Below are 19,551 nucleotides of genomic sequence, written 5' to 3' on the forward strand. Positions count from 1 at the left end.
TGATAAACTGCTCTATATTACTGATACTTTCATTCTTTTTAATAAGCTTGTTCATTCAGATTTAATTAATATAGCATTATCTCATCTATTTTTTTTTAAATTTCATATTGAGTGGGCCAAAGATAACTCCAGTTTTAAATTGCTCGTTACTATCATCTGGAGGGATTATCAACCTTGAATGTCTTGCTTAACTGCATTAGTTCTGATAAGTAGTTGTGAATCACCATATAAAGGAAAATCACATTATTATTAAAAGTCACCACAAATGTGTTTTGGGGAAACTTTGTAAAATTCAGGAAATATTTGGTATATATTGGTAAATATTTGGAAAGAGCATAAAATGAGTCAACAGTTCGGCCATTAGCGAGAAAATTTGAAGAAACAAAAGCTATTTTAGATAAGAAGTAATCTGGTCACCCTCATATCAGTCAGTCTATTCTTTTTATTCATATATGCAAGCAGTTAAGGTAATTCTTTTTAATGTTTCATGAACATATTTTCTAACTGCTGCTGCTTAGTTTTCTTACTAAATGTTACGAATATATTATTATTATATTATTTCACAAGAAAATTTACATCTTGCGTGTAATTTTTTACTTAGGATAATCTATGAAACATTTTATATTTAATAAAATATATATTTCTCATTAGTACTTTTCATATACATTCTTGGAATATTTATATGGTACAGTATAAAAGCCTTTAATATCTAAAATTTCTATAACTAATTATTTATAGAATTAAAAAATTTACATTTTATTTTAGAATATGAAAACTGGATACATTTTGAAGCCATATAGTGACAAAAATCTACGTAAAATTGTGCTGCACATATAAAATATTAAATTCCACTGAAATTCTATGAAATTATTAAATTTCTCTGATATATATATAGATGAATAAATAACTTATGTTATTTACGATACATTTATAATTTCACTAATTATTAATGGAATTAATACCTATTTTATTAAAAACTAAGGTGATGTTTATTTTTTGATTAATTAATAAGTAATGAGTAGCACAATTATTTTTTTTCTTTTTACTTGTAGTTGAATAATTTGTTATAAAGCTGTCAATTTTAAAAACTTCTGCAAGTTGTAAAAGTAGTAGAAAAATGGGGGTTCAGCCAAGTATTAGATACGAGTGGTTATTAGACCACCCCCCTCACAAATAGGCTATATTTTGGATATGAGGGGGAGGAATAAGATAACTCCACCTAACAAGATTACCTGGTCGTTATATCAGCATCAAGCTATAAACAGGAATCTTGCAAGCACAGTAAAGTAATCTTTAGTGATGAAGCACACTTCTATATGGATGAGAATGTCAACCTGCAAAATTATTGAATTTGGGAGGTCAGAAAATCTTCAAGCCCTTCTTGAAGTTCAGTAACATACACTGAAAATCACTGTTTAGTGTGGACTGCAGAAATTAGGCCAGATCTGTTGGAAACTAATGAAAAACTTCAGGGAAAGAATCACGATATGTCGGCAGAGCCTGAGGACATTTGTCTAACATTATATTTCACTCATAATCTGTTATGTGCTATGAGCATATATATGTAAAAATAATGTTGCTTTTCATATAAATTCTGTGTCAGGTTAAATATTTAAAACTAGTGGCATTAGACTTTTTTTATGATGTAGAGTAATAATATTATATTTTCAAGTACCTCCTCCCCATTAAGTTCAAATTTATAAATAATCAAATTCATTCTAATATGATTTATTAATATAAAGTTACATAATTTTTTTTTTAATATTTCTTTTTTGAGCAAATTCAGTAGTTTTATTGATATTTTAATTACCATTACTCACACACTTTTAAAAAAGTATATACACATGGATATGCAGAGCAGTTCTCCTGGGGTATATGAACTAAAATTAGTATTGATAATAGCACAATGAACATGGTAGTGTACTGTGACAGGATGAAACAGGTAGCAAGAAGGCATTTGCCAGTTCAGCAATTTATTCCCTAGGCATCAAATGAGCTTTCTAGTAATACCTTTTTTTTGCATTATATCTAATGCAATTGTTAAATTTTATTCTTAGTATTTTGTTTTTTTTGTTTGATGAAATGATTCACCTCAGAAGCTTTTGAAGTTCGTACATGGGTATATATAAAATGGGATTTTTTGCACATAAAAATGCCATGCCTGACTGGAATTCGAACCTGGGATCTCCCAGATGAAAGGCCAAAACACTACAATTCCATCATGGAAATCGGCAATTTCATTAATAAGGTTTCTATGCAAACTTTGATATTTGTAAATAATTTTTTCTTGGTATACATTAACACAATTCTTTCATGCACATTAAATCCTATCATTTATCATCCGTTAATAAAATAAATATCTGAATTAAGTTGTCACATATGAAACATTGATACATATAATTCCTTCTATACATTGACATGCCAATAATGTTATGATTTGCATTGTGCAGTTAACACTAAATTTTTAACTGTTGCTATTTACAATTTAAAAAACATTTACCAATTTTTTAAAATCATGTTGCTTTTATAAATATGTATAATCTGTTCATTGATAAAAACATAATTAAAGGAATAATACATCTAAATATGAATTAAGACAGCTAGCTACTAAGGTTTCAGGCTATATTCTAAAATTGTAAAATTTTATTTTTTTGAAATTGCATCACTTCAAAACTAAAAAATATCCTTGAAACCTCTTTAATTTAAAAAAAAACTTACTATTTTTCTTTCCTTTAATGTTTAACTGGATATCGTAGAAAGTTTCAACACGGGTAGATTTGTATTCAACATTCTTACATTCGATGAAGGACTGAAACAGTAAGATATACCACACATTAATTAAAATTCTGCTTTTTTTGTTTTTAAATTAATTTTTCTTCATAACAATTCTTTACTAAAATTATTAATCACTATTAACAATTAACAAAAATAAAGAATATTATAAACAAAAATAAAGAATCTATTTACATTAATGCGTGTGTAGAATAACATATACACTCTATGATTAACATTCAATATGCATACTTACCACCATTTTTCCTTCAAAAAGTTTAGGGACAGTTCCCTCCACACATGTTCCTTTCATTTTACTCTCAAGTTTATCTAAAAGCTACAAAAAACAAAATGAATAAATAAATTAGTTTTTCCTTTTAAACACAGGAGTAGCATGTTTGTTTAATATCTAGCACAAAGATAAGACTAATTAACCAGTATACAGAAATTTTATAACCACACAATCAGTAATTCTTGAAATGAGCCCAGAAAATCAATTTGGTATGACTCTGTAGCACAGCGTTTCTCAATCTGGAAGTCACAAAATTAGCCTACAACTTTACACGTTAACAATAATGAAATCATTTTATGAGAAAAAATCATTTATTATAAAAATTTTACATACAATTATAAGTACACATTCAAAGAAAATTATGAGATGGATGTGCTTTTCATTTAAAAATTTCTCCATACATGGATCTATGTTAAAAGCAAATTGCTTTAAAGTGATAAAAGACGATTCATATAGTTTTTAGCACAGCCATAGATGAAAAACCCTTTCCACCTAGTAAATTGTGGCAAAAGGGATTAATATTTTCAATGCTTCTGAGGCTGTTTTCATATTCATTTTAACGAGTGAGCCAGAATGTTTTTAAACTTTCAGTGAATCGTACTTGTAACAATTTATTTTGAATTTGTAGTTTTATTGGCTGATATTTCAATGAGTTGGTCATGAATATCAATTGGTAACTTAGCAGCTGCAACAACATTTTCATTAAATAGATTCAGTATTTTGTTTTTTTTTCACAAATTTACCCATTTTGCATAAGAATCTAATTAAAAAGCAAAAACAGTTACACCGTTTGACTGCACTAAAAAACTGAAATCTCAGTTATTATTTTCACTGACACTACACTTTTTGAAACTTAATCAAGACACCTGATGCACACTTCACATTTAAAACTAAACTGATGTTCTACATACCTCTTTTACACTGCTGAGAGCATGACATGTTCAAACAAATCATATTTTCTTTGATTGATCTGTCCCTATCGCATTCATATCTTATAAAACATAAGAATTGAGAAATCTTTGCCATGTTGATTCATCAAATTGAATACTAAAAAATTCACTTGTACTCACTTACTGAATTATCTTCAATTTTTTGCTTCTTCCATCCCTATTAGAGAACACTTGACCATATCAATTGCAGCAAGCAAAATTAAGGATTCTGTAATTGTATGGGGTTTGGACATCTTAGCTATTGTTAATGGTATATAAGATGCTTCAAGGGTACTTTTATCAGAATGGCTTGATTTACAAATAGAAACTTGCTGATTTCTCAAACTATGTAATTTTCTATTGAAAAATTCCAAAGGTTTGCTTTTACAAGCCAGATGTAAACTTCCAAGTGTCAAATTAATTTTGGTGACTTCATACTTTGATCAGAGAGGACTTGTAAGCAAACACTGCACAGTGGCTTTCCATCCAATGAGGTAAAACCATACTTTAAATAACTGTCATTGCACAATCTTGTCTTTTAGCTCATCAATTCATTGGATATAGATGCACCATAAAATTCATTAAAAGGCATCACACACTACGTTCAAAATTAAATTGATGTTCAGCTATCCGTTACAGAGAGAGAACAACTATTGAAACATATCGTATACAAGTTCAAACATGACGCTCTAACAGCAAATGTACATGTAAGGAGACTAAATTACAAGGAGCATGTATACACCAAGGTGGAACCTGTAAATTGCTGATGTTTGCATACTTCATACATACAAGTTCATACCTGTCGCTATCAGCACAGTTAAATAGTTTTAACTAGGTTTTATTGGGTAGGGGTTGAGGGGGGTCACAAAATATTCATTATATACTTTTTTTTTTTACTAAAAACACTCGTTAAGTGTTTTTTGTTTTCAATTTTAATTCTTTAATTAAATAATGAAACACTGTTTAACAATATTTCAAACAAATTTTTCAGGAAACCTAGTTTATTTTTTTTCTAAATATATTTTTCTTTGTTACATAATTTCTAAAAGTATCCTAGTAGTTTAAGCTCTAATGAATAAAAAATTACTTCCAGAAGATAATAATATAGGCTCTTTCATTACAAAATTGGGCAAAAAAACTTCAAAAATGATTTCTACACTACAAAATAAAACAATTACAGTAAACATCTAGTTCATCCTTAACGAATAGAAGTCTAATCCTACTTATTAACTTAATTATTCTACTAACATTGACCTAATCTCAGAAATTAGAATATATAATAGTGGTTCTGTATAATGATTAACAAAATTACATGCAACCATAAATGCATAATTTTATTTGAATAAACTACTAATTTATATCAATCAAATAGATTTTGTTAGCAGTTGTAATCTGTGCAGGTTAAAAATTGTGAATTTTATAAACAGACTGAATAAAGAAAATAACACTGTCTATCACTGGATTAAGTGAAATTACATTTATGATAAATCTAAAAATCACATATGAAATAATGAAAGGTCTTATAAAAACTCAAAAATTTTCTTTATCAAGCAATTAACTAAAAAAAAACAACACTGAAATTGAAAAGTGGGCAAGTAAAGTATATATTCAAGTTACCATACACAAAGGATGAAAATTTTATTAAAAGAAAAAAAATTGTTGCTCGTTCGTTAATTATACCCTGAACTGTCAAACACAATTTTTCTTTATAATAATGTTTAATGAATTAATTCACAAAATTTATATGCCAAATTTGTACACCAGTTACTTTGTCATCTACAGATCTTAAGTTCTTAAGATCTTAAGTTCAATAATTGGTTTTAAATTAGGGTTTTTTATTAGTTCTGGTTTTTTCCAGAAAAAAGACTTAACATTTTTAACAACAAAGGATCTCCCCACCCCTAAAATCATATAGCACAATTGAATATTCATAGAAAACAACCAACCAGTAACAATACACCACATCGTTTAAATTTGCAACAAGAATAAAAACTACAATCAATATTCAATCACACCAATACTATAATCAATATTCTTGGGACATTATCGTATGAATATATTCATTTTTTCACTCCACCAACTCCATGGAGAAGTGGTAGCATCTCAGCCTTTCATCCACAGGTCCTCAGGGCAAGACATTTTTCACATACAACTGAATTCATTTATCCTCCATAAGAAACTGTAAATGGGTGTAAACCGGTTATTGCTGTATAAATAAATAAATTTGAAAAAATATTTGTGTACAAAATATTGAAATATTTTATTTCTATTATGTTATACCAAAAAGAAGGGTAGACTGAAATGGGGGTTTCAATAATTTAGATGTTTCAGCTTGGTTAGGACTTTGAGTTTGCCTAGGACAGCAATGCGCTTGTTCTGAAAGCACTTTACTAGGATGCTTATTTCGCAATGTTCCATAAGTACTGTTTCTTTGTCAACTGATGCTTTTTATCATTGTTATTTCTTCTTTTTCACTTATTTATTTACTTGTATTCTTATATAACTTTTTCCTCGATTTTGTTATTAATTATAACTGTTTAACAATGAAAATTGCAATTATTAGATTTTAGATTTTAAATAAAAAATGTTTTGTAAATTATTTTTCAGGTAATCTTCTAATATCATTTAGCTCAGCTATTTATTTTTTATTTAAAATTTTGTTTATATATTAAGGTTTCCAAAATTACATATAAAAATTACTGATATTATTCTATCAATATGAACATACATGTTTCAGCCTAACTCACCACAATGATAAATCATGTAACATTTAAATAAAAGTCTAAAACTAAATATAATACAAATGAAGAAATAGTAATAAATTAACTGAATGAAAACACTACTGACCACCCTTAAAAATTCCTGAACATCGTGCTGCATAAAAGAATCCAAAGTTTCCCAACCAAACGACTTAGTTAATTTTTTAGTACCGACTGGTTTATCACTGAACTGTAATTCATGAAATACTCTTTGTAGCGCCAGCGCTACACTTTTACTTGAATCATCACTTTCAGTTGGCATCTTATATACAGCCTGCAAAGTAAATTAGAAAACAATTATATTAGCATTATATTTTTTACTAATAAAAATATCAAAATCTACTGCTATTTTATAATAAAGTTGAAACAGAACCAATATGAAGCAGACTGCAGTACTTCAATAATAATAGTGAGATTTCTTTGTAATTTTACTAAATGTAAAGTTTATAGACAATAAGCAAGCATCACCACATTGATGAAAGCATTGTTCCCCACAGAAAGAGATACATTTAATTTTCTGCTTTTATCACTGTTACAATTTTTCTTATGGTTGTGATGTGTTTAACCTAGTAAAGAATTTCTTTTTCATAGAGCAATAACATTCATTATACTGTCTATACGAAATTAACAAAATGAAGGTGTCTCTTACAGGACTGAAAATAATCTGCATTTCAGAGGGCTTGATGCAGTAATCTCAATACATTAGGCTCGGCAATGAAGAAAACAGAAAACAACTTCACTCCTCATGCTCTTAGAAAGCCATCATGTGCTTTTGTTAATATTGGAAATTTTTTTGCAAGTTTTGTTAATAACATGTCTTGTATCAGAACTTCCAACTGTTTGGGTGTTGCACTCTGAAAACATTCTAGGGCATTGCAGAATCATCAGGTTAACAATCTTATCCAGCTCCGGAAGAATACGTTTCCTTCTTTAAATGTAAACAGCATAAAATTTCTTCAGAGAGCTTCCTTTACATACTCGTTATCACATAATTTGAACACAGACTGGAATGAAAAATTGCAATATGGTGGAACGATTACAACAGTATGCAATATTAAATTACTTCTATGAAAGTCTAAACTGCTACAAAAATTTAACATCTTTTTTTTATACAAATCTTTTTTTCATATATAAAGATATTAAAGGAATATAATATTAAATAGATCTGCAACAAACGATTAACTGAAACTACTGTTAACAGATATTTTATCCGTGGATAAAACTGTTAACATACTAATCGTAAATTTTTATTCTATTTCAGTATCATCTTAATAGAAAATATGTAAAAAAAAATTTATAAGAGTAATGAAATAAGAATACCTTTCGAAGCTCATTTGTGAAATAAAGTGTTTGTAACAAGGAATTCATATAACAAGTGGCACCTTGATTTTTTAACCCAACATAACCAGTATGTTTTTTTGAATCCCAACTAACACCATGCGGTGCATCAGCTACGACATGAACCTGAAAAAATAAAACAATACCTTAATAAACCAATTTTATATATTTTTTTTTTTACTTTTCTGCTGTTTTAAAAGTAGGAGTTTTAAAGGAGGAGGATACCTGGATAGGATATTTAATTTTTAGTATGCTTTGCATATTTTAAACAAACTTTTATATGATAGAAAAAATAATCTAAGGAAATAACCACTTTACTATTTACTTTGTTATTTATTATCAGTTAAAAATTATATAACTATAAACATGAATAATTATGTTAAGTAAACAGCACAGAAATAAATAACATATTGATACATAGATAACTTAAAGAAAGATACAGAATGACCTCTAAGTCTTAACCAATTATGACTGAAACTAACTTGAAATGTATAAGATTCAGAATACATGAATGTATTAAAACAAAATTTACCCACCTGGTTAATGAAATTCCCATTGTTTTCACTACTTCTACTAATGTGTTGTAATAATGAAATGCACCTCAGTTATTTTGTATCAATTTTATTATTAACATTTTATTTTCTAAAATGAATGACCATTTTTAGTTACAAAATATACTGGGCAAAAATTTAATTTTCAATAAAAATAAAAAAAATATTCATAATTTCAGATTAACAGTCTTTGCTGCATAAAAAAAAATATCAGATAAAAAATATATATATAAAATGTGACTTTATCTGTTTTTGTTTGTTTGCATCAGTATTACGCAAGAACAAACCGAACCAACTGCTTTCAAATTTTCAGGATTCATTTGTATTATTTCAGGGAAGATTTTAAGCCTAGATCAAGGCCCTAGCCCCCCTGCAAATTAAGATATTAAAGAAACAAAAATTAATCCTTTTCTTTTGTTGTATTTTTGTCACCATGGCAAAAGAAATAAAATGACTAATTCTTCCTTCTTTAATATCTGTATAATATTTTAATATTCTCAAAACCATGAGGAAAACACATACGTTGGGGGTCCACGGGCAGAGCCCCCTGACCGGCTAATATATATTTATACTTTTCATGCAAGAAAATATTGACACAAAAAATAAATATTTTTTTGTACATCACATACATAATTACAGATTATATTATTAAATAATAAATCTTTATAAAATAATACATATTAAAGAAAATATTTTAAGTGTTACTTACCCAACAACAACAATTTAAAAACCGCATAAAATTAAATTACTTTATTGTTTTACTATTTTAAATAAAACTATTTCTTACATAATCTTACTAAGTATACAGACGTAAATAACAAACAATGTATAAGATAAAAACTTAATTCTTATTTGTTATTAATTTATGAATAATTTAGTTTACACAATACATTTTTCTCTTAAAAAAATCAAGTAAAATTGCTTAGAATTATTCATTAGTTAAAAATATCCAAACAATTATCACACAACAATTACTACTATGAAATATAACTTGTTTGTATCAATTATTTCTTTAAAACACTTATACTCAATACATCCAAGTATAGATTCAGTCAATTCATGATAACTCACTACTGAAAAACAAATGTATTACTTATGACCACAGAATTTGGATTAAGATTATCCTTTTGGTGACATTAACAATCCCATTAACATTATAAAATTATTATGTAGATAAATAGATAATTCATACAAGCACTTAATCATTTTGTTTTGAAATGAATAAAGGTCTATTAATTTATATTTACCTCTTGCTTGGTACCACAGCAATCCGCTTAAATAATATACTGTAATTATTCCTGAATAAATTAATTAAAAATTATGTATATAAACTATTATTCACATCAAAATCGGATACATTTAAACAAATATATAATCTTAAAAAACAGTACATGACTTCAGATTGCAAAACTGCAAACTATCAAGAGACATTCTAAATGATTCCTTGATATAATTATCTTTAAAATAGATATTGTATGTGTAGTATCTTTATCAAAGTAAATTCAGTGTAACGTCTAAAACTTGAAACTAGTTAAAATAATCTAAACTAGTTAATAATCTAAGAAAAATTAACGCAATTAAAATAAACATATGTACCTAATGTTAATAATATCAAAAAAGAAGGAAAAATTGTAGTTATTCCACGACTATGTGTTCTTTACTCTGAAATATACTTCCAAAATAAAAGTACATGGTTTTGTTTATGTGAATACACTCCTTATGTTGTTTAGGACTTCAGATCAGACACCATCTGTTTTTCTTAGATAAAAATATATTTAAAATTTCAATAAATCCCTATTATATCTTATACACTTTTTTTTTGTCTTCAGTCATTTGACTGGTTTGATGCAGCTCTCCAAGATTCACTATCTAGTGCTAGTCGTTTCATTTCAGTATACCTTCTACATCCTACATCCCTAACAATTTGTTTTACATATTCCAAACGTGGCCTGCCTACACAATTTTTTCCTTCTACCTGTCCTTCCAATATTAAAGCGACTATTCCAGGATGCCTTAGTATGTGGCCTATAAGTCTGTCTCTTCTTTTAACTATATTTTTTCCAAATGCTTCTTTCTTCATCTATACCGCAATCATCTTCACCGCAATACCTCTTCATTTGTCACTTTATCCACCCATCTCATTTTTAACATTATCCTGTAGCACCACATTTCAAAAGCTTCTAATCTTTTCTTCCCAGATACTCCGATTGTCCAAGTTTCACTTCCATATAAAGCGACACTCCAAACATACACTTTCAAAAATCTTTTCCTGACATTTAAATTAATTTTTGATGTAAACAAATTATATTTCTTACTGAAGGCTCGTTTAGCTTGTGCTATTCGGCATTTTATATCGCTCCTGCTTCGTCCATCTTTAGTAATTCTACTTCCCAAATAACAAAATTCTTCAACCTCCATAATCTTTTCTTCTCCTATTTTCACATTCAGTGGTCCATCTTTGTTATTTCTACTACATTTCATTACTTTTGTTTTGTTCTTGTTTATTTTCATGCGATAGTTCTTGCATAGGACTTCATCTATGCCGTTCATTGTTTCTTCTAAATCCTTTTTACTCTCGGCTAGAATTACTATATCATCAGCAAATCGTAGCATCTTTATCTTTTCACCTTGTACTGTTACTCCGAATCTAAATTGTTCTTTAACATCATTAACTGCTAGTTCCATGTAAAGATTAAAAAGTAATGGAGATAGGGAACATCCTTGTCGGACTCCCTTTCTTATGTTCTTCAATAGTTACTGTTGCCGTTTGGTTCCTGTACATGTTAGCAATTGTTCTTCTATCTCTGTATTTGAACCCTAATTTTTTTAAAATCCTGAACATTTTATTCCAGTCTACGTTATCGAATGCCTTTTCTAGGTCTATAAATGCCAAGTATGTTGGTTTGTTTTTCTTTAATCTTCCTTCTACTACTAATCTGAGGCCTAAAATTGCTTCCCTTGTCCTTATACTTTTCCTAAAACCAAATTGGTCTTCTCCTAACACTTCTTCCACTCTCCTCTCAATTCTTCTGTATAGAATTCTAGTTAAGATTTTTGATGCATGACTAGTTAAACTAATTGTTCTGTATTCTTCACATTTATCTGCCCCTGCTTTCTTTGGTATCATGACTATAACACTTTTTTTGAAGTCTGACGGAAATTCTCCTTTTTCATAAATATTACACACCAGTTTATATAATCTATCAATCGCTTCCTAACCTGCACTGCGCAGTAATTCTACAGGTATTCCGTCTATTCCAGGAGCCTTTCTGCCATTTAAATCTTTTAATGCTCTCTTAAATTCAGATCTCAGTATTGTTTCTCCCATTTCATCCTCCTCAACTTCCTCTTCTTCCTCTATAAAACCATTTTCTAATTCATTTCCTCCGTATAACTCTTTCAATATATTTCACCCATCTATTGACTTTACCTTTCATATTATATATTGGTGTACCATCTTTGTTTAACACATTATTAGATTTTAATTTATGTACCCCAAAATTTTCCTTAACTTTCCTGTATGCTCCGTCTGTTTTACCAATGTTCATTTCTCTTTCCACTTCTGAACACTTTTCTTTAATCCACTTCTTTCGCCAGTTTGCACTTCCTGTTTATAGCATTTCTTAATTGCCGATAGTTTCTTTTACTTTCTTCATCACTAGCATTCTTATATTTTCTATGTTCATCCATCAGCTGCAATATATCGTCTGAAACCCAAGGTTTGCTACCAGTTCTCTTTATTCCGCCTAAGTTTGCTTCTGCTGATTTAAGAATTTCCTTTTTAACATTCTCCCATTCTTCTTCTACATTTTCTACCTTATCTTTTTTACTCAGACCTCTTGCGATGTCCTCCTCAAAAATCTCCTTTACCTCCTCTTCCTCAAGCTTCTCTAAATTCCACCGTTCATCTGACACCTTTTCTTCAGGTTTTTAAACCCCAATCTACATTTCATAATCACCAAATTATGGTCGCTATCAATGTCTGCTCCAGGGTAAGTTTTGCAGTCAACGAGTTGATTTCTAAATCTTTGCTTAACCATGATATAATCTATCTGATACTTTGCAGTATCGCCTGGCTTTTTCCAAGTGTATATTCTTCTATTATGATTTTTAAATTGGGTGTTGGCAATTACTAAATTATACTTCGTGCAAAACTCTATAAGTCGGTTCCCTCTTTCACTCCCTTTGCCCAGCCTGTATTCACCCACTATATTTCCTTCCTTGCCTTTTCCAATGCTTGCATTCCAATCTCCAACTATTATTAAATTTTAATCTCCTTTTACGTGTTTAATTGCTTCATCAATCTCTTCGTATACACACTCTAACTCATCATCATCATGGGTGCTTGTAGGCATATAGATGTTAACAATCGTTGTCGGTTTAGGTTTTGATTTTATCCTTATTACAGTGATTCTACTTATACACTAGTAGGAAGTTTTGTTTAAGTGAATTTAAATACAATATTACTTTTAAATATAGACACTCCAATGAAAAACTGGATCTGCATTTTCAATAAAACTTCATTAAGTGTGATTGCCAAATTACTACCAATGTTCAAACAGGAAATAAAAACAGTTTAGAAGAAAATTTGTAAGGTTTTGTAAAAAAAGTATATAAATTCTTTAACAATAAATGTATTAATGGAATTTTAGCAAACCCACCCCCATTTTACAGACTCGCACAGAAATATGACATTTCCACTATAATGCATATTCAGAAGAAAACAAACACATTAGTTTTTTTTTTTTATATCACATTCCATTTGAGAAAACGTTTGTATGTGATTTTAGTAAACCCTAAAAATTTTATATATCAGGCAACATTATTACAAATGCTGGCTTAGAAGAGTAACAGCACAGTAGAAATTTTATAAGGTTTTTTTAAAAATTACATACATTCTTCTACGAGAAAAAGAATGTATGTAATTTTAGTAAACCCCTACTACAGACTCAATGAAGAATGATGTCATTTTAACCCATAGCCTATACAGAACACAACCTAGCTGATAAACTTCAAGGGATTTATTTTAATTAGATACTTCTTCCATTAAAGAAGTGTGTTAATATAATTTTACTAACACCTGTATTATACAAATAAACCATGGATATGTTATACACTCATCATACAACAGATAATCTCTAAGGTTTTTTTTCCTATTATAAACATTCTTTCGAGATAAAAAGTATGCATATGACTAATAAACCCCTACAAAATTTCGTAACATAAAACTACAATTACATCATTATTAGAAAAAATCTACTGAAGAAAACATAGCTCTGTACATAATTTATAATTTTTTTTAAATATAATTATAAACATATTTCCAAGAGAAAAAAATGACTAAATGAAAACCTTCCCCACAATAAAACTCATTTAAAATACAATGGTAAAAAACATTTAACTGTATAATTATGATTTTATTGTAAATATTCACTTGATACACAAAATAATTAATTTAATAAAATACATCCCAGATGAGTTTTCAGTTTCTGATTGACTACAGTTATTTATCTTTTTTTAATTTTTTTTTGAAACTGCACAAAAAATATGCAATCTTGAAAATCAGCATTTTTTTTACAGCAGAAGACAAAAAAAGAAGTAACTTTTAAAAAAACTCCAGTTCTCAAACATTTTACCTATGTTTAGATAGAACTTTCAAGTTCACAAGGTTTAAACTGTCTACGGATGTATTTGAACATAAACACACAAATTTAGTAAAATCTTTTTTTTATCCATATATTCCTCTGTGCTAATTCCAAAAGCATAAACAAAATTCAGCACAATCCACCAAAGTACAGAATCAAAAAGAGCTCTTACCTTATCTCATTATTTTTCTTTTTTCTTTTCTTTTCTATATATCAATAGGAAATTCCTCATCATCAGTTGATTAGAATTAAAAATTAATTACAAATTAAAACATTAATATTATTACATATGAGACATAATAACACGCAGTCAAATAATTAACATGTTTGTGGCCAGCTACTAAAAACAGCACTGTACTAATACAATATAAACTTTACCTAATACTGACATAAGTGCTTGCTCTTATCAAAGCTGCTATCTATAGCATTTAATGGTGCCACAGTGACCACAGTGACAAAGCTGCTATCTATAGCAGCTTTGATAAGAGTATTTTTTTTCTAAAATGTCTTATTTTTTATTATTATCATTTTCTTTTGACTTTGATTATTTTTAAATTAGTTTCCAAGTCAGAAAAAGAATGTTTGTTCACTATTCATGGTCTGCAACATTAGAATAACCAAATTTATTGTTTATATCTAAAATGTTCTGCAAATTTTACTTTAAATGATCTATTAGTTTTCCCAATATAAATTTCATCGCCATCATTAAATATTATTTTATAAACGCCACAAACTATTAAAATCATTATTATCAATATAGTATTTTTAAATGTCTTAATATATGATTGTTGGGCTTATATACTGGTTTATACTTTTCATCATTATAAATACTAATTAAATTTTCAATATTATTAGTATAAAAGAATTTTATATGGATATTATCAACATTGTGTGTATTATTTATAGGTTTTAATGTGATTACATTTTAGATTTTAAATTTTGTTTTTATAAATGAATTAACAAGGCTTTATATCCATTTTTACTGCAACACTTTTTGTAATTTTTATTTCTGCATCTAATTTTTCTCTATTATTCTGTGTGCAATGTATCACTCTAATTAACATGTTTGTAAATATATTAATTTTGTGTGGCCATGAATGATTTGATTTTCTATTAGTAGTTATTTTACTTGCTGTAGGTTTTCTATATACTGATGTTAAAATATGATTCTTTTTGTCGATTTCAATATTAACATCTAAAAATTTTATTTTTCTGAACGTATCTGTTTCATATGTAAATTTTAAATTGTCATGATAGGAAATGAGTATTCTCTATATTATAAAATGTTCATCATTTATAATAGGTTCAAAGATATATTGAAACCATAATAGAATTTTGTGTATATGAGTAATATCATAAACTCCCTTATTTTTGAACCCCTGCAAATAAATCTCAGACATAATGGCCAATAAAGGAAACCCCATCGGTAAAGAATTCTCTTTTGTATAATACACATATTAAATTCAAAATAGTTCTGCTGACACATGTTTCTAATAATGGTGAGAAAATCATCAATAAATTTTGGATTCTCATTATTATATATTTTTTATTATCCAAATGTATTATCTACAGGAATATTAGGGTATGTATTGCTTGTGTCATAACTTATCATTCTAGTGTTTTTATTTATAGTTAAATTATTTAATTTGTTAACCAAATTATACCCATTTTTTATATTATATTTATATAGTAAATCAATCTTAGATCTAAGTATCTTATCAATTACTTTAGTAATAAAATAACAAGGTGCAGATTTAAAATTAATTAATGGACACATTGGGTTACCTTGCTTTTAGGAAGACCAGTAAGTTTCGGGGCAAATTGTTTAAATGGATATAATCTTCTAGTGTGATACTTCAATTTATTATCATGATAAAAAATTGTCTAGTTTGTTATTAAACTCTTTGTAATCTTTAAAAATTTATTGGTTAGGTCTTTTATTTGTTTAAAATTATTGTAGGTTATATACTTTTCCATTAAATTATTATATTTTTCAATTAACATAATAACTGACGTATTTTTTTTATCTGATTTTAACATAACGCAGCTATTTTCTTTTAACTTATCTTTTAAATTATATACTGTCCTCTTATTAAAAAGTGGTTTCTTATTTACATAAATATTTTTAATTTTATAAACATTATTACCAATAATATTACATAGTCTTTCTTTATCTTTGTCAATATGGTAAATTTTATTAATATTAAATTCAGAATCGATAGCAATATTTTTTATAATTTTATTCTTATTATCTGGTAAATTAAATTTAAAAACATTATTAATTATTAACTTTTCTTTATCACTTATCTTTATAAATGTGATGATAATAATGATCTAACATATGTTGAATTCAGGGCTTCAGGAAAATTTTGGAGCTCTTTGTGATCATGTATGGTGGTTTTCACTGTAAACCTAGTTTTCAAAATATTTAAAATTTTAATATTTTGAAATGTAACCATTTCTTTATATGAAAAAAGAAGCTAATAATTCATATTTAAATTTTTTTTTGTTTACATGCAAAAATAAATTTTAGTCAAAATTGAGCAATAAATAAAAATTCCTACAGCCAATCAAAATTCCAAGTAACCTATTCATAGGATACGTTACGGGGAGGACTAAAAGTATGTTTCTCTGCACGCATATTTAAACTCTTAACAAGTGGAAAATTTTGGTTTTACAGTTTATAGCACACAGCTGATGTAATTATAATCCAATTGGTGTTCAGTCCATTTTTATACCATACCTGTATTGAGAACAGACATTTAAAAAAAGAACAAATTTTTATGCTTCAGTATTGGTAGAAAAATAATACTAAAAATGTTTATGAATAAAATAAGTAACAAGTAATGCAACACTACTTGTTGTTAACCTGTTAGCATTCACAAAAGCTGGATATGAAATTTGGAAATACTGGAAGTGTTGGAAATGCTTCATGGCCAGGTATGCCTAAAACTAACTGCATTTTAATTTGTTGCAATGATAATATATTAAGGAACCCTTAAATCTCAACCAGAATGGCTTCCATTCCACTAGATATATCCAGAGGTTTTAAAGAAATTAAAGTTAATGTAGTACTAGCCAAGATTATTTGGAAATTTATGAAAATGATTTTGAAAGAAGAAAGAAATCTGATGAATTTATTATCTCCGTGATATTATAGTATATATCAGTAATATTTATTGGTTTGATATAAGTCTTGCATAATTATCAATAAGTATTGTAATACAGCTTGAGTTCATTTTGGTGTGGGCTCCCTAATAATTGTGTGTGGGCTCAAAAATGCTTGAAATTCACTTTTTGACAGATGTGCAGCAACAGGGTACTCATGTCTTAAGATGTTGTTACTCTGAAGCTATTAAACAATCTATGACAACATTGGTCATCCTTATGCTTATGCTTGGTAGCTTGGGACTGGCCTCCCACAGAGGTCTTCAAACTTAGTAGCAGCAGTTTCCTGAATGGATACCATATGCCAAGGGACAATTAAGGGCTACTGCAGTCAAGTGATTTAACCTTACAGCTTTTCATTCTGAGAAATCATCAGAGGCATAAAAATCATTGAAGATAATATTTACTTCAAATTTAAATGACCTGAAATGCCTCAAAGTGGATGATTGGAAATTCTGTTGGTTTTATATAACTGGAACAGAATTGTAACGGGAAAAAATGTTTAACACTTAGTAACGCATAAGGACAAAAGGATTCTTTAAACACTTACTTGATTTGTAACATAATAAAAAAAGTTTTTATTTTTTTTATTAACTCTACTAATTACTACAGAAACAGACTTTTAGTCCTGGTAAATTGCTTACTAATAAGATAGATAATAGTAAAGAAACTACCCTTCTCAACAGAAATACATTTTTTACCATAAAATATAGTACAACCCTGCTAAAACATTAATTCCCATTTGAGTAGAAGAAACACAGCCGAGCAGAAATTTACAAGGTTTATTCTAATTACAAACGTACTTCCCAAAGAGAAAAAGTATGTTTGTAACTAAAATAACCCCCCAAATCGTCACCTGAAAATACAACAGTTAAAAAAGAAATGCCTATTAACATATAATTATTCTTAAATCACTTATTCAATTATTATAACAATTCTATGTTTAAAAAATTCAATTACAAATTAGTGACAAAAAGAGGTGCCGCAAAAATGACAAATTTACCATCAATTAAGACAGTAAAACCCTCGTACAATGCAGTTTCCTACATAATTAGACATACAGTAAATTAAAGAATTTTTAATCTACATAGTGCTAAGAAATAATAAATCACACATGGTTTTTTTAGAAAAAAGTTGTTACATGAAAATTAGTGATATATATTAATAATACAGAAGAAAAAGTTTCGGAAATTTCAGCAAAAATTCAATCATAATTAAGATTTTCATACATGAATATTATTACTACTTCAAAATTCATTCATTCATTTATTTTTTTCTTCATAAAATTTTACACTTAAGATAGAAGTAGGGCTTTTTAAGCCAGAAGTAAAAGGAAATGATTCTTCTACCCAAAATTAATCTCTTATAATTTATACTATACAATGTTACTATGACATGAGATGAATCCACTGAACTAATCATTAAATATGTGACAAACAGCAAATTTACGACTTCATACAAATATTTTGTTAATTTCTAAATCAGTTATGAATAAAGTTCCTTAATTACAAATAATATCAAATTTCCAATATTCCACAATTCACTTGCATACAGCAAAGCCTTGTTTACAACTAGATTGTTATGTACATTTAGTTTTATGTGTTTAATCAGTTTTAGTTTCTGAATAAATTTGTTTCTAACTCTCTCTCTCTATCTTTCTGTATAATATATAATTTACAATTTCAAAGTTCAAAAAGAAGTTATATTCTTTTAAAAAATTAAACATCACAAAAGTAAAAAATATAAGAGAACATTATTTTATTTAGAATTGAGCATACCAGATTAAACAATTTATCTGATAAATGAATATATCAGGAAGAAAATATATATTTGCATATAAAAGTCACCACAGAGTAAAGATTAAACAGCAAAAAACATTATATAATAATAGATGTATATAAATGTTTTTTATCAATGATTTTTTTTTTTAAGTTACTGAGTAATATCATAGTTAGAAGCAATATATAGAGCACAAGTAAAGATACTGAACAAAATAAAATCTTAAGGGGGTAGGGAACCTTCAAAATGAAGAAATTTACATTTTATTATTATATTATAGTCTTCTATTTTTCTGAGTAATTTGGTATGATCATTTAC

At 27.7% G+C, this 19,551-nt stretch overlaps 1 protein-coding gene across 8 annotated transcripts in view; it reads right to left on the bottom strand.

The window, feature by feature from the left end:
* Positions 1 to 19,551, bottom strand: part of Usp7 (Ubiquitin-specific protease 7) — a 111,622-nt gene that overhangs the window by 46,995 nt on the left and 45,076 nt on the right. For all 8 annotated transcript variants that reach the window (XM_075375776.1, XM_075375775.1, XM_075375782.1 and 5 more), the window contains exons 6-9: positions 8,073 to 8,216; positions 6,841 to 7,026; positions 3,029 to 3,109; positions 2,719 to 2,809 (exon numbers count right to left, since the gene is read on the bottom strand). In XM_075375776.1, coding sequence (XP_075231891.1) covers positions 2,719 to 2,809; positions 3,029 to 3,109; positions 6,841 to 7,026; positions 8,073 to 8,216 — 502 coding nt within the window. The remainder of the gene's footprint in view (positions 1 to 2,718; positions 2,810 to 3,028; positions 3,110 to 6,840; positions 7,027 to 8,072; positions 8,217 to 19,551) is intronic.

Source organism: Lycorma delicatula, chromosome 9 (assembly GCF_047948215.1).
Source record: "Lycorma delicatula isolate Av1 chromosome 9, ASM4794821v1, whole genome shotgun sequence".
Lineage (NCBI taxonomy): Eukaryota > Metazoa > Arthropoda > Insecta > Hemiptera > Fulgoridae > Lycorma > Lycorma delicatula.